The 25,120-nt window shown below is 36.3% G+C and overlaps 1 protein-coding gene across 2 annotated transcripts in view; it reads left to right on the forward strand.

The window, feature by feature from the left end:
• LGSN (lengsin, lens protein with glutamine synthetase domain) overlaps positions 1–22,467 on the forward strand; it is a 67,789-nt gene extending 45,322 nt beyond the window's left edge. The window contains exons 1-4 of one of the 2 annotated variants that reach the window (XM_040060399.1): positions 1,324–1,353; positions 8,261–9,257; positions 19,497–19,675; positions 21,268–22,467. In XM_040060399.1, the coding sequence (XP_039916333.1) occupies positions 1,324–1,353; positions 8,261–9,257; positions 19,497–19,675; positions 21,268–22,467 (2,406 nt within the window). Of the gene's footprint in view, positions 1–1,323; positions 1,354–8,259; positions 9,258–19,496; positions 19,676–21,267 lie in introns of those variants that run through there. The other variant, XM_040060398.1, reaches the window with a different exon arrangement.
• Positions 22,468–25,120: the final 2,653 nt, after the last annotated feature.

The following is a 25,120-nucleotide window of genomic DNA, read 5'->3' on the forward strand; positions in this document are numbered from 1 at the left end:
TGATGGCTGTACATTGCCTAGAAAAGGAACTGTGCAATTGTTCTTACTGTTGTACCACGACCGTCTGACGAAAACATTTTTGAAAGAACTATTCTGAAAGCAAAATGCTGACTTCCATGCTATCTGTCTTGTAGGAGCCTGGTCCTATTGAATGTAGATTTTTTTAATGTCTGGGTGACAAAATGTCAAGACATGTAAGTAAGCCTATTTCTTGAATACTAGTGAACTTCCAGTTGTTGCCTGCTCTGGTCTGTGGCAAGCGGGGCAGTTCAGAATGGGGCAGTTACAGAAATTGCATAGATGGAGTCACAAATGTAGGATCTCTAGCCTAAAAGAAAAGGAAGGATTTTCAGAATCCCAGTCTGGAACTTGGGCACTTATATTTATGCACTGGACTGGTGATGCCCAAGATTTTTGTGAATTATAGCTCCAAATGTATAGTCATTATTTTGGGGTAATTTTAACAAACTTGGGGGGGGGGGGGGGTGGTGGGTGGTATTAAAAGAATGCCAAACCTGAATTTTCACATAATTAAATGCCAATCTGAACATCATGTTTACTTGAATTTATTGAGTGATGGATTGTCAGGTAGAGTTGCTGTAAGCAAAACAATATGGCCATCCTTTAACTTTGTGTCAACCAAAGGAACTTGGATGAATGAAATGTTAGTTAAAACCAGTCCTTTGAATACATGTTGAACATGAAAAATAAATAAATAAAAAAAACAAGCTTAACCATATAATCTTTGAAATGTTTTTAGTTATCTAGTGCGAAAAAGACCCCTCTCCAACTCTAATACAACCAGATCCATCACTATTAATTTACCACATGCAAGCCAGAATAACTGGCTGGTGCTGCATGTTGTTCTTGCAGTGTTCTGTGCCTTTCAAATCCCTGTTCATGTGCCTCAAAAACATACTGCTGTTACAATGCCCAGTAGAGGTTTTACCTCTAAGGAGCCTAACAATGGCTTCTGTTCCAGAACAGAAATGGCTTGTTACAGGACAAAGGCCTTTTGTGGGGAGAAAAGTTGAGCAAACCAGTTTTTTGCTCAGTTGTCTTTGTTTCCAGGTAGGCAGCTAATAATGTGTGTTTGTCAGTTTACTACTTCCATGCTGTTCCAGAATGCAGTGCTCTTGGGCATGACTCGTTGAAGTTGTTCTTCACGGTTCATCATCTGCGTGGCCTTCTGGGAAAAGAACTTTACAGCAATTCTGTTTGAACTAACCTTCATTGTGTCTGTGCCTATAAATATGGGATATCTTTCTACAAGATTTTTACTAGGCCATTTCTGATGGTGACCTGAACTAGAATGAAGTGGACATGAACAAAAAGGAAGATCTTGCTCAGCAGGTAAGAGACTGATCATGAATGATTTTTTGAGCAGATATACATATATAAAATACTTCTTCCATCTACCTCAATGTTTCAAGTGAGTGTGTTGTTCCTTATGAATAATGTGCAAGGCTCTTCATGCACATATGTTGAGCACGGTCTGATTCTGAAGGAAATGGAGGTCAAAGAAAGTCTTCTTGTTTAAGCTGAAAACATTCCATTTGCTTTAGGAAGCAAGTCTAAGAGATTTTTACTTCCTATTAGTTTCATTTACAGCTTTATCAAAAATAACAGAAATAGATGTCTTAAATCTGATCCTATTAATATTATTGGGGAAACATATTGGCTTTGACTTCATTAATGTAAATGAAAGCACTACAATCTGTGGATCAGGATCTGACCTGGATTAGAAAGTGACACTCTTGAGTCAGGCTACCAACCAAAACAGAAATGCTTAGTTTCTATATAAGTGCATTTTGAAACAGATTCTGGTCCTGAATTGGTACTTCTGTGGTCCCAAACTACTGTGAAGGAAGGATCAGTTTATTCATTTTGAGATTCTGCCTTATTTAGGGATTTTTTTTCAACACAGTGCAGGTAGCATAGTCAAGAGAAAGTAATTGCAAATAATCTTGTTACAAGGACAACTCTGTTGCTTTGAAGCAGCAAGGTAATCAATGACCTTGAGAAGCTTGTCTGGTAATTGTGTATGTAGTATGAAGGCTTTGAATGGGTGTAACAGACAAAGGCGGATGTTAGATGTGAAAGTAAATAGAACAATATTGTGAGCTAATCTCACTCCATTCATTTTCACATGAAGGATATTAATAATCTTGAGAATATTCAAAAGTTTCAAAGAAGGAATGAGACGTTTTCTGCTCCTCATATTGCCGCGTCTCCCTTGACCTATGGCAAGTTTGTGCTTCAACTTCTCCAACTGTAAAATAATGAGATGTACCTAACATTTATGCCACTTTCACATCCTTCACAGTGAGATTTTTGTAGCAGTAAATCACTCTCAAAGAGCAACTTTATCAAACAAGGTCACTGAGGGAGAAATTAGTCACAGCAATATCTTGGCAAAGTATGCGATCCTCATGTTTCTCGCTTACAAACAACCAGAGTCTGTTTATTGTCCCACACCTTGTTTTAGCACTGCACCCAAGAGCCAAAAGCCCTCTTTGTGCTTGGAGATACTCCCTGGAAATATCTCTTTTGTCCTCGGTACAACTCCATGGCCAGATTCTGTCCTGGTTCAAATCATTGTAGCTCCAGTGACTCCAGTGAAGCTTCAATAATTCCCAGCAGTAGATAATTTGTTCTTGCATCCTCTGCTCCTTCACTGACTGGTTGCTGGGGAAGCAGCAGGGCAATGCTTTCTGCCTGCCAGGGAAAGGGGAAGGGAAAGCACTTAGACACTAAACTACCTGCTCAATGGGTACTCTTTTGTGAGGTCTTAAGCAGCACCTCCTGCTGACTTGGCTTCAAGTATTTGAAATTCATTACTGCACAAAAAGATTAAATAAACTTGATGTACCAACCTGGGAGTGCTGTAAAGGGTAACGTGGTAACAGGCAGAGTGGGACATAAAAAATTCTTCAGCATTTAGAATATGGCATTACCTGAAAACTCTGAAAAGCTGACTTTTAAATTAGTACCAGAAAAAAGTTCAAACAATGTGAATAATGTCCCATGTCAGCATGACCTGAACAATATTTTTTACTCTTTTTTTAGATTGGAGACATTTAATTTCAGTTTTTTAACAGTGTTTTATATGATTAAAAAAAATTAGAAAAATCAAACCTAAGTGAAGCAATTAACTTTTCATAAATAAAAAAATAATCTAACTAAATCCTATATATTTTTTGACTTTTGTTTTAGTTTCCCATGTTTTTCTGCTTCTTAGGTTTACCGGATTTTGAAATTTAGGTGCTCTTTACAAAAATAATCTTTCATTCCTGAAAAATCTATAGCTCCAACTCAAAAAGATCATCACAATTTGACCTCTTAACAATCAGTTAATGAAGTGAAATAAAAAATGAAAATGTGACTTAGCCCTTCTTGTATTTTGTTGAATGCTTGCATCACTTTTTAGGTAGTCAGTAGAAGGAACGTTGAGTTATTTTGTTGATTAGGTATACTAAAGCTCTGCTAGAGTTGCACCTTGCTTCTTTCACTTTTTCCTTTGATAGAAATCCTTCTGCAGCTATTCATCTACGGTTACTCAGAGCTCCTTTTAGACTAACTCCGTTTCTCTCTTTTTCCCCCCTTTCAAATGCTTTACTGAGTTTCTTATTTCTCATTTCCATGTTTCTTTTTGAAAATATATTCTTGAGAGAGGTTTATAAAATACAATAATGTTTACAGTCTTGCCTGAAGTCATGAAACAGACAAAACGTAGGAGATAAAAGGAAGGTTCCCTCTGCATCATCTGAATTTGCCACATAGAACACTACAGATATATTTTCATTCACCTATAATATAATTTTAAGGCAAAAATTCAAGAATTGCCCTGGATTTTCACCTGTTTCACACACCACAAACCTCAGTATTTGTTATTCCTCCCAAAGGCAACACTGCATTTCCACTGCTCTCAGCTGGGCAGGTTTACAGATGAACTGCCTTTTGGCAGTGCTGTATTTCACGATATAGTTAATGCTCCACTTCAGAGCTGTACAAGGCCCAAAAATGAAGACAAAATGATTAAGAAGAATTGCTTTAGACTTACATTTTCTGGGTTACCACAAGATATAAAATGTCCCTCAGATGTAGAATCTTGGTCGTGTGCTGGAAGTGGTACTTAATTTGGTTAAGTAGAGCAAGCAATTTCATCTGCACAATGCTGAAATATTTGCCTGCTGTTGCTGTCCTCTCTTCTTTCCTTTTCCTACCTGCATGTGCCCTAACATGCTGCAGTAAAGCTTAAGTGTAGCCCTATCTGTTGATAGTCAGAGACATCCAGACTCTTGTGTTCTCAGAGTGACACAGCAGGCACGTAGTGAAGACAAGTGAAGCTGTTATTTATGAGTTGAGATTATCCGTAAAGGAAAATGGAGTGTGATCCAGCCAGCTCTTCCTGCCTCTTGTAGGACTTGTACTGGTCCACTTCTACCTGAAGCATTATCAGCTGCAGACTCCAGAGCAGATGGAATCAATGTATCTGCACAAATTGCAGCACTGGAACAAGTAGACCTAACAGAAATCAGAATTTGGGGACGTACCAATAAATATCAATGAAAAATAGCATCCGATAAAACTTCAGAAAGAACAACTCAAATCTCAGATATGTTGCATAATATGGCTCTCACTGTTTGTATTTTGGAGCTGATTCTTCTGGCAGAAATATTTGAATCACTGCCCAAGCATTCCCTTGCTGAGACAGAGAAGCAAATTTCAGAACTGCCAAGACCTCTGACTTAAGGTGCAAGCACATATTTGAAAATTAGCAAACAAAAATTAATTGATGCTGAAACAAATGTTGGGTAAAAGAACTTTAAAGTTGCCTATTTCCTAGTACTGTTGATGCAGAGCAGGAGAAAAAAAAAAAAAAAGTGAACATTCAGGAAGGAAATTAAAATTGTCAGAGTTTTTTCTGTATCAATGCTATGACTGTTTTGTTTTCCTTTCAGCACAGCACAACACATGGTTCAATTAAATTAAGTAATGATTTTTAGCCACCTCACTTGCATTGTATATCTTTCAAGGCACTATTTTACTTAACTATCCCTGTCTTCTGTAGGAAAAAAAAACCAAAAAACTTTCAAGAAATAAAAAGTTAAACAGATAATTCATAAGTCCAATTCCTGGGTGGTCTCCCCTCTGTACCCATGTACTAAGCCTTTTATGATGGTAGACACAACATAAACTACTAGACAAACACAGACAAGTTTAAGTCTGTGTTACATCTCACCCATATGACTGTCTTTAATATTAAGAGATGCTGTAGTGGTACCTTGCAACAAATATAGAAATGTTTATTTCACTTCAGAAAATAATGTGAATGAAATGAAATGAAATTAAATTAAATTAAAATGAAAAATGAAATTTTCTAAATGAAAGTCCATAATATCTGAGTTTTTTTGGAAATTATGAGTAATTTCCCTGCCAAAAATCACAATGTGCCTTTTGCTGAGGACCTAAAGTAATGCACAGGTTGTTTTCTGTATAATTGTAAGAGTTTTGTTTATTTGAAAGTAAAAATGATCACTGTTTTTGTTTAAGAGTAACAGGTACAGTATTTCTTTTGAGTCTAAAATCAAACTGCAGTATCATAGCCTAGTCCTTAATGGAGAATAAACCTTTGCAAACTACTATAGACACATCAGCTTTTAGAGATCTGTTGCATAAAACCATTTCTATTTACAAACTTGTAAGTGATCAGTCCTTATCCTGCTCATGTCTATTCAGAAGGAATTTGTTTTTGTAAGGATTATAATGTGGGAATGGTATCCTGTGTTCATGAAATCCTTTAGAATGGCAAGTTATATGAATAAGCAGTTTTCTGACATTTTATTTTTGACATATGAACAATCCTTTGTCTGACTTTAGTACAGGCATTATGAAAAAGGATGAGCTCAACTTTCCTTCCATTGCTTTCCTGAACATTTTTCAGACATCTACAATATGGATAACAGACAAAAATTTAGTCTAATTTTAAGTTTTTCTATAGCTATCAGCACACGTTATAAAGCAGAAATGCGTTATGATTATGTTACTGGTTTTGAATTACTCAAAGGAAACAATTCTGAAAACCCCATAAATTGTAAATCAAGATATTTTTGATGATGGCAGCCTCTGCCACAAAATATAAGCAAATATTTGTCATAAATTAATGAAAATATGCATTTTTAATGACTCTCGCTTTCATAGCTGGAATTCTATGTTCTCTCAAAAAGTAATGTTATATGCTTAGAAATTTAATATGATGACGTTTTTATTTTAAGTCTTGTATTTTTCCATTTGGCAGACCCTGGTTGCTCCACCCCTACTGTTTTTCTCCCAGCTTCATTCCCTTTTTGTATTTACTAAGGATAGTAATAAAATTGTAATTCTGCATTCTGGTTTTTGTCCACTTTGTTTTTCAAAAAAGTTATTTTATAACATTTCTATTCCATGATGATACGGAGCTGTAAGAATTAGGTCTATTCTGCATGGATGAATGTGTAGGGGTATCAGAAAATACCCAGAATTATTTTATGGGGTATTATAGGGCGTGTTATGTGAATAAACCAAAGGCCTTGGATGAAGAAATGGGTTCATTAAACACAGAGTGCTAAAACTGGGGTAGGAAAGGAGTTCTGTTGTGACTGCACCAGTGGCTGTGTTTGGTCGCGAGTGGGCATCACGGGCGTGTCTCTGTCAGGGTGTGCGTGTGGGAGTTACGGGTGTATCCCCCCCTCGGAGCTGCTGGCCAGCTGCCTGCCACACCACCAGTGGCGTCCTGGGGAGCTCCAAAGGAGCTGTTCATACAGCCCGTCGTGGGAATGTGGGGCAGGTAGGAGAGAGGGAGGAAATATTCCTGTGAGCTCTTCCTTAAGAGAGAAGCTGTTAACTTCTTTTGACTACAAAATGAGGGAAAATGTTATGGTGAGAAAATAATGAAAAAAAGGGAGAAATAATGCAGAAAAAGGGGAGTTGTTAGTGAACTTAATGCAGGCCACATAGCTGCTTCATTCCATATGCACATTGGATGCTGCTGCCTTTCCTTCTATGTGCTTTTGTCTGCCAACAGGAATCACTTTTGCCTTATCCAGACTGGCATTCCCTTTGCTTTTGTGCAGATCCCTTCTTCTGGAAATTCAGAAATTGGAGAGAGTGCAGATTATTCCTTTGTGGAAAAGGTAAAGAATGGTCTTTCAGACCTCTCATTCAGAGGATATCCCTTGATTTCCCAATGTTTTTACAGCTGCTAATTCCAGCCCAACCCAAGCAAACCAAGGAGAGTTCATATCTCTTAAATATATACTTGAGTAGGTGTTCTTTAGTAATATAACAGTTTGTGAGTGGCTATGCAGTGATTTTGGTTAAACTAAGTTAGGGAGTCTTTTTTTAAGCATTGTGAGATGAGGAATTCAATCACCCATGATAATTAAACACAATATTGAAATCTGTGGTATTATTTTTAATTTGAAAGTGTCTGGTTTTGATTTCCTGTCCCTTTTCCTGTCACCATCAAATTAATCACACTTGAGGAAAGATCAGGATACTTAGGAGAGATGATGATCCAGACATTTGATATATTTAGGGATAATGCAAGCACATGAATTTTTGTAGCTCCTTTATGCACATTTTCCACAGGTTTGCATCCATTTTAAAATCTGCTCCCACCACTGCAATATAAACTATATAAGTGTCATATATAAAGGAAAACATTGCGTTCTTTCTTGTTTAAACATCCAAATACAGGCTTTTGCTTTTGAACACTGTTCTGAAAGGTCAGTTATTTGTCCAAATTAGGTCCTGAAATTAATTTAAAAGCTGTTTATTTTCAGGTTTCAATCCTCATGCTCATAAGAATTGCCAATGTTTTGTGTTTCAGGGCAATAAATTTCCTTTATAAATACAAATACTTTTAATATGACCAGGAATATACTTAATTGTAAGTACTAAAGTGTATTTTTTTCAACTTTAAAGGACATATTCTTGGCAAATTATGTCACACAATGCACTATGTTTTATATTGTAATCCACTAAATCTGCCTAAGACCAATATTATGAAGGTGTTTTCTCCAATTTTGTTCTAAAATATAAGAAAAAGAATTCTGTTAGATAATTTAAAGATCAAAATAAGCATTCACAGAGACTTCCATCATCAAGAAGTAGTGGAAGTACTACAAGGTAAATCCAGCAGGTGGTAGTGCTCCATTGCCATGTTCTGTGTCATTCATGCATGTTGTTTGGTTGTATATTTTATTGCTGGTTACAGAACACGTCTGAAAGTGACAATGATGAAGTTGATGGCAACAATATATGTGGTTTCAGAAGGAAAAAGGGAATCAAAGGCCCTGCAAAGTATGTTCTTCCTTTAGAAAATGAGAAGATGGAATTGTCCCACACCTCAAAAATCCCAGATCCTTGTCCCCTTAAAGGAACCACTGGTTGCTCAGAACTGCCATCAGAGCAGTCTCTCCAAAACCCCGCTGCCTTTCCTCCAGTACAAATGGACAGAGGAGGTCACGACAGTTCCAATTCTGGCAGCAATGGTAAAGAAGACTGGTGTGTAGAAACACAAGAAACTCAGGAATATGCTGATACTGGGAAAAGAGTATTAGGAAAAATGCACGAGGAAACAGATACAGCAGCTCAGATGAAGCTGCCCACAAGAGTGCAGCCTGCAAGGAGTGCAGAGAAAGGTGGCTGCATGGAGGCAGTGCAGGGGGAGAAGGACACTGAGCAGGCAAGGGGTAAGCCAGAAGAACGGGGTGGGATGCAAGAAAAAGTTGTCAAATTTCATGTGACAAAGATGGGCTCCCTGGGAAGTTCTGCATCCGTGCCAGGGGGCCTTACTGCTGAGTCCTTCAAGGGGGCATCTGGCATTTCTAAACGAAGTCTTCAAGAGCTGAAAAACCTGCTGAGTGAAGGTCATCTGCCTTCTCATGGGCTCAATTTCTGTAGCAAGGCAGGTGGTACTTTTGCTCAGAAAAATTTGAAACCCCGGGAGAAAGCAGCTGACAAGCAGGGCAGACCCTTTGAGACCTTTAGTCCCCATTTTGGAGAGGAAAAACAGAAGTATCTCAGTTTCCACAAGGAGGGAATGGGGCAGCAGAGCAAAACCGTCCTGGTCCTCAGCTCTGCCGGCTCTGATCAGCAGCAACCAGTGGGCAGCGATGTGGATCACCTTATTCTGGGACTACCAGCAGCTCCTACACCTGCAGAAAGCACAGCTCCTGAGGTTCAGTTTGACTCCTCCACAGGCCTCGACGGTAAGGATACTTAAACATCACCTGCTCTCCTCTTAAAGAAAGTGCTCCTGTTGTTTCGTGGTGTTTTTGCTAAGCTGCAAACTTAAGTCTGAGCTAGTGCATGAGAGAGCTGACACCTGTAATTTCTGTGTGATGAGGATGGATTGGATATTGTGCTCTACATCTATGCTGCCTTTTTTTTTTTTTCTTTTTTTTTTTTTTTTTTTAATAGCAAGGCATTCATTTATAAAGCCCAACTGCCTGCCAAAAACTTTCACGCACAAGTGGTCCTGTCTTTTTCACTAAAATTGAAATATTTCCTCATTTAAACTGAGTCCAGACAGCATTTCCCAAAATTCTGCTAGATACTGCAAAGCTCTGGTGGCATCTGGGCTTCTTAAATTTCCTTTTTTTAAAAACATTTCCAGCACCAGAAATTTCTCCCATGTAGGGACGATGTTTTCAGTTATTTTTCTTGTGAGAGGATTGGAATGCAAAAACATCTCTTATAAATTATAGGGGAAGAAAAGCAAATGAGGCAGAGAGAACTTGCACTTATTTTCATGCTGTTCAATAAGTCCATTTTGGAAGTGTTTATAGAGACAATTAATTGCTACTAATAGGCTGTGATTTCTTTGTAAAAGCTTCTGTGCTCACTGCATCAACAAAGTGGAAACTATTATTAGCTGTGATAATGTAATGGGCTTGAGAAGTTTGTTCTTCTCTTTACAGGAAGCACAAAACACCAGTTTGTTAGTTGTATGAATATGAGATTAATACATTGCCTTGAGCATCAGTCCGAGATCACATTATCAGCTTTCCAGGACAGCTGTCTTTCTTTCCGACTTATCTGACTGATACAAGATGTATGAATTTCTTCATTGATAAAACACTTTATCCATCATTAACTATGTAACAAAATATAATGATAGCAATTAAATGTTTACAATAATATTAATTTACTCTGCTTTTTTCAAGTCTCCTGACAGATGGATAGAAACCCTGCTACAAGATACTCTGAAAACAGACATTTGAACATGTCAATTGTTAGCTGCTGCAGGATTTCTTGGTAGACATTTTGCATTATCCAGTTTGAGCAAGTCTGAAAAATATATCCATGAACAGTATCAGTGTTTACTCAATGCATTGCATGAGAAATACAAAGCTTTGAAAAGATACTTCACGCTTGAATCACTCTCTATTCATGTTTACTAGAATAAAAAGGTTAGAGGATTATTGCTCAGCCTATGCTTGATGCTGTTCCCTTTCCAGACTACATTGTTTTTCACATTGATAAAGGCTAGCAAAATTCATTATCCAAATTTTAACACTACTGTGTTCTCATTGTCTGCAAAACCAGCAAGTATATTTTAAAACAGAGGACTAATTATACTTAGTCATAGCAGCACTTTCGAGGTAGAGGGAAATAATGAGATTAATTGTAGATTCCACAGGGAGATTTCAACCTAGTTTAACCACTCAACATGAAGTAGCTAATCCAAGCTTATTACCTAGTCAGTAAAGACAGACATTTTTTCTTCAAAGAGGTATTAAAGGTGGATGAAAAATTGATCTCTGAAGGTGGGTGTATATTTCCACTCAGTGGGGAAGAAGCCCTGTGATGATAAGTTTAGGTCATTTGTCTAACTCTGAGATGCCTAAAGTTACCTGGGACTAATCCTGCCCTGTATGACTGGTGGTAGCAATGACTGCAAAAGACCTACAGATAAGAGCTAACTATGAGGGGAGTTGGGAGAAAACTGTTTTGTCTCATCAGAAAAGTATTCAATATCAAACATTTTGGAATCTCATGAGGTTTGGATTCTATTTGGCTTTGACCAAACAAGTTATAGGGCTCACTGTGCATTTCAACTAGTAAATGGAATGTACAGAAATAGCTTCTACTTAATAAGAAATGTATGTGTTCGAAATTTAATTTTCATTGAATGCATTCAGTAACTGAACTGAAGAAAATACAGTTTTAGATAAAATTCTGCACTGATTAATAAGCCTTTGCATAAGCAGTATTTTATTGCTGCCTGTGGTAATTTATCGATTGATAAGATCAAGTCCTAAATATTTCCATTTCTTTGAATAAAATATTATATTAAATATTTCAATTATCAAAGTGCCTTAAGTCTTGAATCTAAAGATATCTTGACACTGAGTAGATCTGAAATACAATCTCCAATAATTTGCAAGATTTCAAATATCTGAACTTGCTGAAATCAGAAGACTTCATCCAAAATGTTTGGAAAAATTACAAGAGGTTATATTTCAGATCCACTCAGTGTTGAGATATGGCCAAAACAGGAATATACTTTATTGTTTTAAAAGTACACAGTTAAGGGACAATCTCTAGAGATCAGCAGGAGAAAGGTTAAAACATGTAGCTGAGCATCAGTGATTCAGAGTACATCGGAGAATTTGTATACAGACATGTTAGTTAAATGGCTAACATCTCTCTAAAATGATAAATCCATTTTTTTCCCAAAATTCTGATTGGACAATGTGGAAATATTACTGCATATACATTTTGTCCATTTCTTGTCATATCTTTTAGAAAATAAGTGCTTGGCATGGGAAAAAAATGATGGAAAAGAAGCAGACGTCAAATATTTGGGTTATTAAGAAAAATGTTACTTGAACAATGTCAGAGAAACTGGAGCTGAAGCTAAAACTCAGTCTAAAGCACTTTTCCATGGAAAGACAGAAACTAACACATGCAGCTCATTAGGTGAATCTACTGACAGCACTAACCTAAATTTAAGAATTTTATTTGCTGAAGTGTCTATATCTGATAGCTATGTGCGTTTCTGCAAGTTGGTATGTAGTCATCAGTTACCAGGTGCTTCTTAAGCTGTTCAATTCCTGCATTCTTTGGAGACAAAGAGGGATGATTTCAAACAGCAAAAAATAACAGTATGTATATGTGCACAGGATGAATTAATGCATGTGCTATATGTATAATATAGCACATAAGGTAGGTGCATATTGACTTCTCTGAAGTGAAATCTTACCATCTGCTGCTCTGCATGCTACTAAATTAGAATGTTAATACTATAGCAGCCAGAGGGGAGGCCGAAGGAAATAACCTTATTCAAGCAATGTGAAGCACCCAAGGATCATAATACCCCATGGTCTTGGTTTATCATCCCTTCTGACACGGGGGGATGTGGGCTCCCAGAGCCAGGGACTGCAGGCGACCTCAGCAGCCACATGCACTTCGTGTGGGCAGAAGGACCAAGTGAGCCTGGTGACATCACACAGGCCGAGGAGAAATCGTTCTTCTGGACCGTAGGAAACAACACATCACCCCCAGGTAGCTGTAGGTGAGCAAACCACTGGAATAAGTCAGTCACCTGAGGCTTCAAATTTGCTTTGCATGTCTTAGTCTGTAGCCAGGACAAAAAAATGTTTTAAAATCTACTCAGTGTAGACTGCAGAGCTGGACATCCAGAACAGCTCCAGAAGCAGGTCCTCCCAACTCATATCCTTCAGTATAAGTCAAGTATATGGCCATGTAAATATGACCAACATGAGACCAGGTTTGAGCGAAAGGAAACTTTCTGAAGAAAGAAAATATGTTTCAGCTATGGCTGCAGGCATCAGTGGCTACCTAGTGACTGCTGAAATTTCAAGCACACAAGAAAGTCTGAATGCTTCAAGAATCACACACTGACCCCAAATACTAAGTTCCTTTGTTAACTTGGCTTTTTAAAGAAAAACATATCAAGAAGACACTTCAGGCTTTTAAGTATTTCATACTTAAAAGTGGATTTCATCAGTCCTACAAGAAATCTTTTTCTACTACAATATTAATCTTATGTTGTTACTCTTGACTTGTCCAAAACTCTTATTTTTAATATGAGGCACTAACAAATGATGATACCTAATATTTAGGGACAGAATTATGAATCCTTCGACAAAGAAATATCCTAGGCTTTTATCTCCATTGACACAAATTTGCTCACACACTCTGAACCAAATTTCAACTCCCCATGTGGTTTTTTATCCTCTGTTCTCACCTGGAGGAGACGTCTGCCCCCACTGATTCTGCTCAGTAAATCTAGTCAGTCACAAGGAAACAGAAATGGAGATTCTTTGGGAGCTGTGAGCGAACCATCAGGGGATATAAGTGGTCACTTCATAGTCACTGCCTCTGCTGTGATTTCTGCAGCATAACAATATCTCACTTTGGGACTTAGGACTGTCTTTTTTACTTGGTACCCTTTTCCACTTTGTATTATACACAATCTGTGCCATTCTTGCAACTCCCCTAAAGTGAAGAATCAGACATACTGCTCCTTCATGTTCTTTCCTCATGCCTTATCTGTGGTTCAACACCACTTTTCTCTGTTTTTCTATGTTTTGAACTGAGTTGGAGCATAGCAGGGCTGAAGCTCAGCTCCTTTCTAAACTGTGTTGGTTGCCCTTATTTTCTGTTGAAAAAAAAATCATATTTTTTTGTACTTTTTCTTTCCTTTTCTTTCTGAACTAAGCTATATATAACTCACTTTTTTTTTTTTTTTTTTTAACCTAACAAACTCTAAGAACAAACCAAAGCAACCAAAACCTCTAGTCCTTAATCTTCCGTAATAATGGCTGAAATCTTCCTCCTCAGTGAATCTATGACTTCCCATTTTTCCTCATAATCTATATAAAAGAGAAATGCTCAGAGAGGACTTCCACCCAGTCTTTCTGATCTATTTTTTCCTCTTCCAGCTAATCTGTTTCTGGTATTTGTCGTAAGCTAGTCACACATGACTGTGTGAGAAAGGGGTGTATGCAGACAGTAATTTTTCCCACACACTGGAGGTGCTTACTTTCTTTATAGTAATAGTTAAAGGTTGCAAAAATTGTTAGATTGGACCTAATATAAGGCAAATAAATTCTCTGCTTGTTATGTTCGCCAGCTGCCTCTCCTTCTACAACCTATGCATGAGAAGTTTAGTTCTTACCTTCAATACTATACCAAATCTCTTCCCTAATTAACCTTGCTCCTTATTAAGCATAGTGCTCTCTCTCATTATGGAAGCGTTCAAGGTCAGGTTGGATGGAGGTTTGAAAAACCTGGTCTAGTGGAAGATGTCATTGCTCCTGGCATAGGCACTGGAACTAGATGATCTCTAAGGTTTCTTTCAACACAAATTGTTATATGACTCTCTGGATTTTTTTAAACAAGGACAAATATTTTTAGAACAGAAGGGACTTCCCAGATTGCAACAGTATAAGCCTTGGTTCACTGAACTATGCTCAGTGATTCCTTCTATAAATCCAAATTTTCTGTTTGATTTTGAAGAAAGATAGGTCAGTGCAGTTTCATCTTATTTAGGATTATCAGTTAGGTAATTCCATTGGGTATTACACAACTTAAATTTCTTTCAGACACCTGCACATTTTGTTTTCAAATCCTCTAAATTTTGTACACAACTGTGATGATTCTCTCCTTCACTACAGAGGAGCCATTTTTATAAAATATCCTGTAATGTAGAAAAATATAGGTTATTTATTTTATCTTTCATTTATTGAGAGATAAAAATGTACCTTGCATTTAACTCTTGAAGATGTATCTTCTCTGAGAAGCTGTGTCATGTTGTTGTCATACACTTTGGAAATAATAATTCATGGTTGAATGAAGCTATATGTCAGTCTCTAAATTAGCTATAGAAGTCAAGAAAAAGCTCAGCTTCTCCATGGCCATGCCAGGAAAAAGTCTGCTTTTTAATTAAGTTTAAAAAAGAAAGCAGACAGTCATGAGACAAAGAAATGAATGTAGAAAATTAATTGAAAGTTTCACTGTCAAACAGATCAGGGAAATTCTTTTACTGTCTCCGATCCTTTGGGGGTTTCTGGTATGCTTACATATTTATTCCCCTGTTAAGAGTCTTAGAGGTGAGTTACAATACAAGGTAGGAAACAAATTTTTTATGTATTTTACTGCAGAAATCAAATCAGTAAACAATTTTGGCAAAACTTTTTTCGGTGAGAAAGAAGTGGAAATCGTGTATTTTTGCAACCGTAAAAGCTTCTGATAACTATTCACATCAATAGAGCATTCAAATTCAACTCATGTTACTTACCATGTCAAAAAACCCAGATATGAATAGGCAATTAGCAATAAGAATTATATCAACTGTAGGAAAAGCTGTCATATAAGGTTTGAGAAATAAAGGTGGTTAGTGTTTGAAGGCAAAAGTGAGAACAGTAAATAACATGCTGTGCAAAACATGTAAGCTATCTGTTCTTAAATTTACAAACCAGAGTATTGTAAGGAAGAACTGACATTTTAAAACTGATTCTCAGAGGAATTTTCATAGGATTTAGAAGAATGTAACTGTGTGATTACCCTGTGAGACTCATTGCTAGTGGATACCATCCACACAAGGTATCTGTTTTTGTAAAGGGAGTCAAAATAGATCTTCAGAGCACGCTGTGTTAGATTTCTAACCTAGTAACCTCTTCTAGAACTGAGAAACTGTTTAATTTAGCCGTGGTGTGGTTTACTAAGAGACTACGGAAAAGGGTGCCTTGAACAAGTTGAAAACGAGAGATTGATCTGGGACATGCACTTTCTTCTCTTTTGGCATTTTTCTGTTGCTGAGAAGGGAAAGCTGATGTCAACTATTTACCCTAACTGCTCTTAGCAATCTGGATGATTTCAATATTAATAATCTAAGAATGGCACCACTCTTCCCCTATTATTATTACTATTATTACTATTATTATTACTATTATTATTATTAATAATAACAATAATAATGTTTTTTTTATTTTTAGTAATATTTTAAGTTTTGTGCTATTAATATGTTTTGAATATGTGAAGATAGTTTGTATTTATAGATATTTTGTACTAATTACGGTAGAAACAGGAATATTACCAATTGTTTCTCAATGGTTACTTAAATGGGAAATGCAGACAGAACCAAAGACAAACAAATATTAGATTCTTTTCTGTGTCCTGTGAAACTGATGTAGATATTTAATGATCTGCTTAAAGAAAGATGGCCAGTCTGGATTTTTATTTGATTTTTAAAATGAAAATCTGAACAAAGATCTGAGCATCTCATGGAACTTACATGCTTCTTTAAGGAGATTTTCTGAAGTGAAAAGGAAGATGCCCTCATTTCCAGACACCCAGAAACCTAGAGGAAAAACTATAATTGTGAACAGAATGTTTTTACATTAGAAGAATGTAAAACTTTTAGACTGTGATTCTAAATCAGCTAGGCCTGTCAAATATTTATTATCTACTTTGCCTCTAGTAACTAATGCTCTGGATAATGAATATATGAACTGAGTAAAGACAGAGTATTTTGTTCCCTACTACACATTTCCAAACTTTAGTAATTATTGGCATCACGGATGTAGTTTGACAGTGATTTATTTGGTGGCTACCAAGAAAATATATTTTAGGTCCTAGGCAGTAAAAAAGTCAGCACTTAGTAGTTATTCAGTAATTATAACTTAAGAGGCAAATCCCCTCTCATGTTTCCAAAATCAGTCAGAAGGGACATCTTTATCTATCTTACAATTTACAGAAACATTATTTCAATGAGAAAGCTAATCTGCAAATGATATCAAAGGTGAACTTTAAAAAGTATGTGAAGGCTGCATGATGGTTTTTATTGAGTCTAAAATATTTTGGAAAAAGTTTTTGTAGATGAATAAGTGTCTTTTGACTAGTAGGGTGTTTACATTGGTATATAGATCAATTCTAGGCTAATACTAGACCAATATACAAAATTTATTCTCATAATTTAAAAATATATATCTTCGATCATAAAAGTCCAACAGGAGATGCCAAATTCTTGCTTCTTTAGTTATTAATTTTTGCTTTCTTACTGTTCTTTAGAAACATTTTTTGTTTATTAATTTTCTGTTAATGCTTATTCACATCATGGAATTATGTATTTATTCAAATAACTTTAGCTTGAAGACAACACACATATATAAAATTTGGAAAATCACCTGCCATTGGCAGATGTTTAAATTAAGTATATTTGTAGCTATATTTTTAAAATTAATTTATGCATCAATAATAATATGAATGCACGTAATATCTGTGTTTTTCTTAGATATTGATTTATATGATCTATATATCTCAGGAATACTGTTTAAAATAATGAATCGGATCAGAGTTAAAGTTGCTTTTCTTTCATGATTTATGTATTTTTACCTGAAAACTATTTGTTCAGTAGATGAAAATTTAACAGACAACATTTCAAGGCATTTTAAGAAATACTTTCAAAATTTACATCAAAAGTTGATGGCTGTCAAGGTTTGTCAGCCAAGCCTTACTTTGAACAATACAAAGACATAAAATCTCAGTGTGACAGGAGGTTGACAGGAAATATTTACCATCTTTGCCAAGGAAATTAAACACGTATAAAATAAGGCATTGAGCACAGCTTTAAAGGTAAAAGCCTCAGATTTCTGTCCGTGGAGCTAAAAAAATTCTCTTGATATAAACTTTAGGAAGATTTTCAGAATCTTTTAAAGTTCTGTTAATCTATTGAGCAGCCACAGTTTATACTTGTTAATAAACTTCTAAATAATGGTCATGCTCATAAAAAAGGCATATCTGGCAAATGCCAGAAAACCCACATGTTGTAGAACAACATTACAGGATGACTGAAGCGGTATTCAAATAAATTAGGTGGCATAGGCAAGACAAGGTCAGCCCTCCCCACGTGCTCTTGTGTTTTGGCAGCATCTGTAACAGAGTGAGTATCACACAAAACATTTAAACGTGACTTCCTTATTTAATAATCATCTTTTAAAGGGAGTATTGCCCCGATGTTTATAGAAGACATTGGGAAAATAAAAATCTATAAGGAACTTAGAGCTGAAACAAAGAGAAAGATGACATGAGGAGAAGTGAATGTGACAAAATTATTTTCTTTCAATTCAATTTTTACTCGGTTCTCCGATTTAGTTATTTTTTTTCCTGTGCTTTCAGCTGCCATTCCTCATGGAGCGCTGTTATTACTTATCTTTTTTCTTACTTGACTGACCTAAAGTATCCCCCTTGCCATCTAAGCTGGAGGATGCTCCAGTAATACTCAAAGATTCTGAGAAGTCTATGATTATAGATGCATTTGTGCCCTTCTTAGGAAATAGTCTGTCAGCCTTGTGCTGGGCCAGCCAGTGAACCTTCTTACAGCCTTGCACCTGGCAGTCACTTGTCCCAAAGGAGAGGTCATAAAGCTGCGTTTGTGCCTGCTGGCTACTGCTAGAGGAGATCTGCTCTGCTTTGGGTATTTTGTTGCTGGAGAGATTAGGATTGCTCCCACCAACCTTCAGAGTGCCTCAGCATGAACTTTAAACTCCCACTTGAAGGTTGGTGGTGAATTGTTGCTGTTGGTGATCTTCCACCATGGATTTGAAACATCTGCAAAAATTAATCTGCGCACAGTCTTAGGAAGAATGGAGGACTTTTCCCCCAGAAATGTGAAAAGAAATATATTTTCCCCAATTTTTTGCTTGTTAATATAAAATTTTACTCTTGGTCATTTTAGTTTATTGTACTAAATGGAAGTTAATACCTTATGTAGTTTAACTTGAATAAAAACAAAACATAGATATTCAAAAGAAAAGCAGGCTGAGAGATTAAGGTTGGTGAAAGGAAGTTACTGTGCCCATCTCTCTGCTCCATTATAGAAGTTATATTCAGGTATTATTGCCTTCATGTCAAGAAATTTATAGAGCTCTACATCTTCTGCAATACAATTGATAAGATGACTCCATAACAGAAAATGCATAAATGCATAAACTTCCCTTAAAAGTCACTGCCTGTGCTGGAGAAGGCAGTGATCCTCCTCTAGAGGCCTCAAGAAAGGTCTAGAAGACAAGTGCCCTTTTTATTTTGTTTTGGTATCAATGCACTTTACAAAGTCACTGAAGAAACAGGATCTGTATCCTGTCACTTTTCAGTGAGAAATAGGTATCCTGTTACTGCTTTTGCTCCTAAAAACACTCAGTGAATCTCATAAATTCCTGGTTTTACCATGTGTTCTCTGTTTAAATTGAAAAAAAGTTTAAATTACTGACCATTCCAAAAAATAAGGAACTTTATACAGGATGTCAGGGAAAAAATATGTGTGTTTATTTGCAAAACTGTTTCATCATCCATATCTTTTTCTCATTCCTGTTTTTACACCCTATGCCACAATTTCCTACTATTGCACTTTTTAGGACAGCAGCCTTATTCCAGCATTCATTATTTTGTTTGACGTGAACATTCCTCTTCACTTCTAGCGTTCAACAGAGATCCTGATGTAAACAGCCTTGGAAACTCAACTCTCCTCTACCTGTTCTCTAATATTGAATTTATTAAGCAGCAGATGGCCAGGGACAACGTGCAGTTTGTCAGATTTGAGTCAATAGACCTCCATGGTGTGTCAAGATCAAAGAATGTTCCTTCTCGATTTTTTCAAGTAAGTTTTTTGGTTTCTAGTTGCACCTTTATGTGTTTTCATGCCCCCATGCTTAAATTATGTTTTTTTCATATTGCAGGCAGCAACTCCAGCTTAGAAAAAAATTATCTGTTCCCTCCCCTTACTCATGTTCCCAAAGGATCTAGACTTCTTTCATCATTGCAATAATTTATTCCTCTTTTCCTGCAAAGAGTAATCTAATTAGATAAGGCTAATAATTTCAGTTCTTTGAAGTTCTAATAATCTCTTCCCTCAGAAATATCTTTTCAGATTCAACACATTATAAAAATTTTAGTTTACCGAACATCTCTAAATGGCAAAAAAAGAAAGGAGTAAACACTGAAAGAAATAAAATTACTTAAATAAAATCATTTTTGTTAGGAGAAATTTCATAATTATAAATAAGATAGGAAAATATCACTGAGTTGCATGATGATTTAACAGCAATATTTGCCATAGTAATGATTCAGGAAATAAAAATCAAATTAGGAAGCAGGATATATTAGGTAGCGGTGTTCAAGGAGGGAGAGGTACTACTGTGAAGTAGTCATCTTTTATACCTTTTTCAATGCAAAACTGGACAGCTTAGACATCTTGGAGCAGAGTTCACCAGTTTTGGTTATGGGTGTCACACATTGATACTGTTGACTGCAACCTGTTTAAAAGAAGACAGATTTCATTCATTCATTCAGTCAGTCAGTCATATTAAGAGAAGTTACCACATGCAGTTTCCATCTGGATATGCAAAATTGGCTATTTTCAGCTCTGCGTTTGCCCCTTTCTGGATTTGCTCTGTCTCTGCTCACACAAATGTAATTTTTTCCCCTTGGAAGAATAAAGGTAAGATGTAAAAATGAGCCAAATTCCATTTCATAGAACTTGGCCTAATTGCAGCTTTCATCAGAAAAATGTCTGATCGTAAAGTAAGTTGTAAAGGTGCTTGATTGAAGGTAGATGATCCTTCTTTGGGGTCTTACCTGCACTTAATTTTTATCAGTTGCAGCTTTCTATTCAAATGGAGAAGAAAGTATAATTATGAGATTTTCTCACCTGGAAGTGTTTCCCTACATTTTATCCCAAACTTTTTAAGTCCAGATAGTGAGATTTTTCTGTTAAATGCTGCACCTGAAAAACAGTATTTAGAGAGAAGCAAGAGCCTGAATTTAATTGATATGAGTCTTGTGTGGTCACTTGGGCCTACATAAACAAAATGGTCAGAGGGTATGGAAGCTAAATAGATAAACTATAGATAAAAGTCTGACTTGCAAAGTGTGCACCTAACTGGTGATACCTTTAATTATATAAACACCATGCAAGAAAAATATTGAACAATTTTTTTGTCCTTTATGGAAATTAAAAAAATTATCATTGATGTCACAGTTTTCATAGCAATCTTGCAGAATGTTGTTCTGCTTTATAAAGACACAGTAACCGGCTCTTACCCTTCACGTCAGTGATCACTGTGTTTTAGTGTTCTTTTATGAAAATATCATTGTTCCACCTGAGAATCTGAATTTACATCTTTTATATACATTAAAATACCATTGAGCTCTTTTCTGGTTTGGTAATATGTCATTCTGCTCTGTGTTTAGGAGAAAGCAATTCATGGTATTGCCATGCCCAGAAGTTACCTTGAACTGACACTGAATCCTAAAGATAATGAATTTGATTACATAAATGCAACCAATTTCAATTGTGACATAATTCTGAACCCTGATTTATCAACGTTTCGAATACTACCCTGGACTGAGCAGACTGCAAGAGTGATATGTGATTCCTTCACCGTGCTGGGCACTCCGCTAATGACCTCCCCAAGGCACATTGCCAAGAAACAGCTGAGCCAGCTTCAGGACAATGGCTTTTCTTTGCACTCTGCATTCACTTATGAATTTTGTATTTATGGCATTACTGAGGTTGTAAATTCAAAGACAATATCCTTTCCTGCAGCCACAATACTAAATAACCATGACCAGACTTTCATTCAGGAGCTCATTGAAGGAATGTATTATGCTGGTGCCAACATTGAAAGCTTTTCTTCTTCCAGTGGGCCTGGGCAAATGGAGATCACTTTTCATCCAGCATTTGGCCTAGATGCAGCTGACAGTGCCTTCACGTTTAGAACAGGCCTCAAAGAGGTGGCTAAGAAGTATAACTATGTGGCCAGTTTTTTCTCAGAATCAGGATTCTACAATTTGGGGTCTCTATCACACAGCCTTTGGGATCTGAATGGCCAGAAGAATTTGTTTTCTGCAGGTTACGGAGTTGAGGAGCTCTCAGAGCTTGGGAAAAATTGGTTGTCCGGTCTCCTGGCACACACGGCAGCTATCAGCTGTTTGATGGCTCCTACCACCAATTGCCGCAAGCCTTACTCTAAATACAGTAAAGAATCAAAAGAGACTGTAAATGCAAGATGGGCATATAATGATAACAGCTGTGCCTTTAATGTCAAGTGTCATGGTGGAAAAGGCACTTACCTGGAGAATAAATTAAGTTCTGCTGCAGCAAACCCATACTTGGTCCTTGCTGCTACTATTGCTGCAGGTCTAGATGGAGTAAAGAGAGGACTCAGCTATGATGATATGCTTGAAGAAGAAAATCACACTGGTGATCTGAAACATTCGTCAATCCCTCTGAAACTAGAAGATGCTCTGGTTGCACTTGAGGAAGATTCGTGCATTAAGGAAGCATTAGGTGAAACTTTTATCCGATACTTTGTTGCCATGAAACATTATGAGTTAGAAACCGAAGAAATGGATAGTGAAAGGAATAAATGCCTGGGATATTTTATTTAGAAGGAACACTCCTCTGTAGTGGTGCTGTGCAAATGTATTCAGTGAATGGCAAAGATTCTTGAAATGAGTATATATACTTAAAAATGTTTTAATACTTTGGGATTTTTTGCCCCTCCTTTATATAGTATATGGTAATTACACTTAATTGTCCATGTACATTCATGGCAGCACAAAGTTGATATATTCATGAAACAGAATGGATAGGCTTTAAAAAAAACCCCAAAAAACAAAAAAAAACAGGTGAAGTTTTTTGGGCAGACCTGCTGGTAAAAAGAAGAAAAGAGGAGGTGAAATAGAGAAGAGCAACTATACAATTGTAACAGGACTGCATAGCTTTCAGAAAAATTGGAGAGATGGGAACAGTCATGAGGGGTGAGGTTTAGAACTGGGAAAGGTGGGGAATTTAATGTTTGGCATGGTTATGGGATGTGTTCCAGCCTATTCAGTATGTGATGGGTTTCTAAACCAAAAGAATATGAGTTTGATTTAAAACATAAGCTAGAACAATGAACACTGTAAAGAGAGGAGCAAAGGACTGAGACTGTAGAACCTGAGAGGCAGGAATCAGTATCTTCATGGACATAAATAAAAAAGACAGGAAGGGTTATATAATGATCTATACATCATGACTTCTGCTGCTGAATGGAGTTATCAAGAATTACAGTTAATAAAGATACTAAAAGAAATCAAATGGTGACTTGAAGAGGGAATAATTCATAGAAAGGCAGCAGGGTCAGGCCACTGTGCAATAATAAATGATCTGGCTTTATATCTGTTTTGATGGCTAATGGATAAATTCAGATTTAAATGGCAAATGAGGAAAAAAAGGGCAAAAAAGCCAGACAATTTCGAGCTTAAACTGTACTTTATTGGGAAACTTGATTTTATCAAGCACGCAGAAGATGACTGAGACGAGAGGAGCAGAAAAAGTAGGTTGAAACCAGAAAGAAAAATCATGGTTAAAATAGAAGGAAAAAAGACCCAATCCTAAAATCAGAAATGGCAGCTGGTGTAAACAAAATTATTTTTTTTAGGAATAGCAGGAGGTGGAGTTTAGGTTTGCTTTTTGTTCTTGTTGCTGCTGTCATCCTTTATCATTAACAATAACATTTGTTTCCTACACCACCTCCACATTAACAGTGATTTCTGGTGTTCTTTATCTTGTCACAATATTTTCATCTATGTGTGGGAGTTTGTGAGTGAAAGAGTTTGGTCACTGGTGGTGTAAAAACCAGATTCAGTCAATGCCTCTGTCAACTCACAGGATTAGGAAGGTGTGAACAGGAATGTGCTACTTTGCCAACTGATGGATCTTCCATTCCTCCCCTACAAAGTATTGCACTCGAAATGTAGCACCTGGTATGCTAAAGCTTTTTGTGTGATTCCAAAGAACTCATTTTATACTCAGGTAGCAAGATAAAATAAATAATCTAAAGAAACATGATGATTTCCCTTGTCTCAGTCTATGGTTGGTGGGTGGATTTGGTCCTCACTCTTGCTCACATGATACATTTTTTAATGCCCAATTTTGGAGCATTCAAAAAATTCTTCTCTTTTGCTGCCCAAGCACTTCTTCAGGCACTCTGGAAATCTGTCTTCTCTCTTCTCTTTCTTGTTACTTACCATTTTCACAAGCTCTTGGCAGAAGACACACATAAAAGTTATCTCCTCGCTCAGAGAGCTCACTTACCATACTTAATATTTAGTCCCAACAGTCACACAGATTAATAGTTATTTGTTGGTGTGGGTTTAAAAGATATTTTTAAATTTGTTTTGGATTTATAATTATCTGCCACTGTATACATTCACTTTTAAAAAGATGATATATAGTGGACTTCTATAACTGAATTTTATAAACATGAAATTTATTATATATACTACATACATTATCCACATCTTTTCTTATCACAGAATTGATAAAATAACATCTTACCTAAACCTCTTGCTGTCCAAATACCTGACTAGATTGACAGAAAGCCATAATTCATAAACCCAAAAAACTTCTGTTGTCTAGATCTGATGTTCTACAATCTATAAACACTTATAGCAAGATAAGGTAAACAAATAAAATAAATCCAGGGTATTTTCTAAGTAGTCCTCAGTGACTCATACTCTGAAAAGACATTGACTGTGTGATTAAATGGAAACATTTCATATTTCTGGCAAATTAATTTAAAAAACAAACAAACAACAAAACAAACAAACAAACAAAACCAACAACAACAACAACAAAAAAAACCCAAACAAAAACAAACTAAAATATTCACAGAGCCTGAAGCTAGTGGGTCCCAAATTTTGGTTAATACTGTTCAACACCTTTTCCTAAATATATTCTATATAATAAAAATAAAGGAATTCCAACTCTGTGAGAAAGCATAAAAACATTTATTTCAACAGAGCAGTTATGAATTTTAAAGTTGCCTGTATCCCCAATTAAGTTTTCATGCATATTCCTTAGAAAGACAACAAGAAATAGGTAATTACTTCACTCTGCTCAGCTAAGATTAATTATCATCAACCGTTGTATTGTTAACATTTCATCTTCAAGTGTTGCCTGAAAATACTCTTTATTCTTCTACAGGTCTGACGTCAATGTCTAGAGCATTATTAGTTAGATAATATAAATATGTTGCAGTGTTAAAAAACCAAAAAA

This window comes from Hirundo rustica, chromosome 3 (genome assembly GCF_015227805.2).
Source record: "Hirundo rustica isolate bHirRus1 chromosome 3, bHirRus1.pri.v3, whole genome shotgun sequence".
NCBI classification, from domain to species: Eukaryota; Metazoa; Chordata; class Aves; order Passeriformes; family Hirundinidae; genus Hirundo; species Hirundo rustica.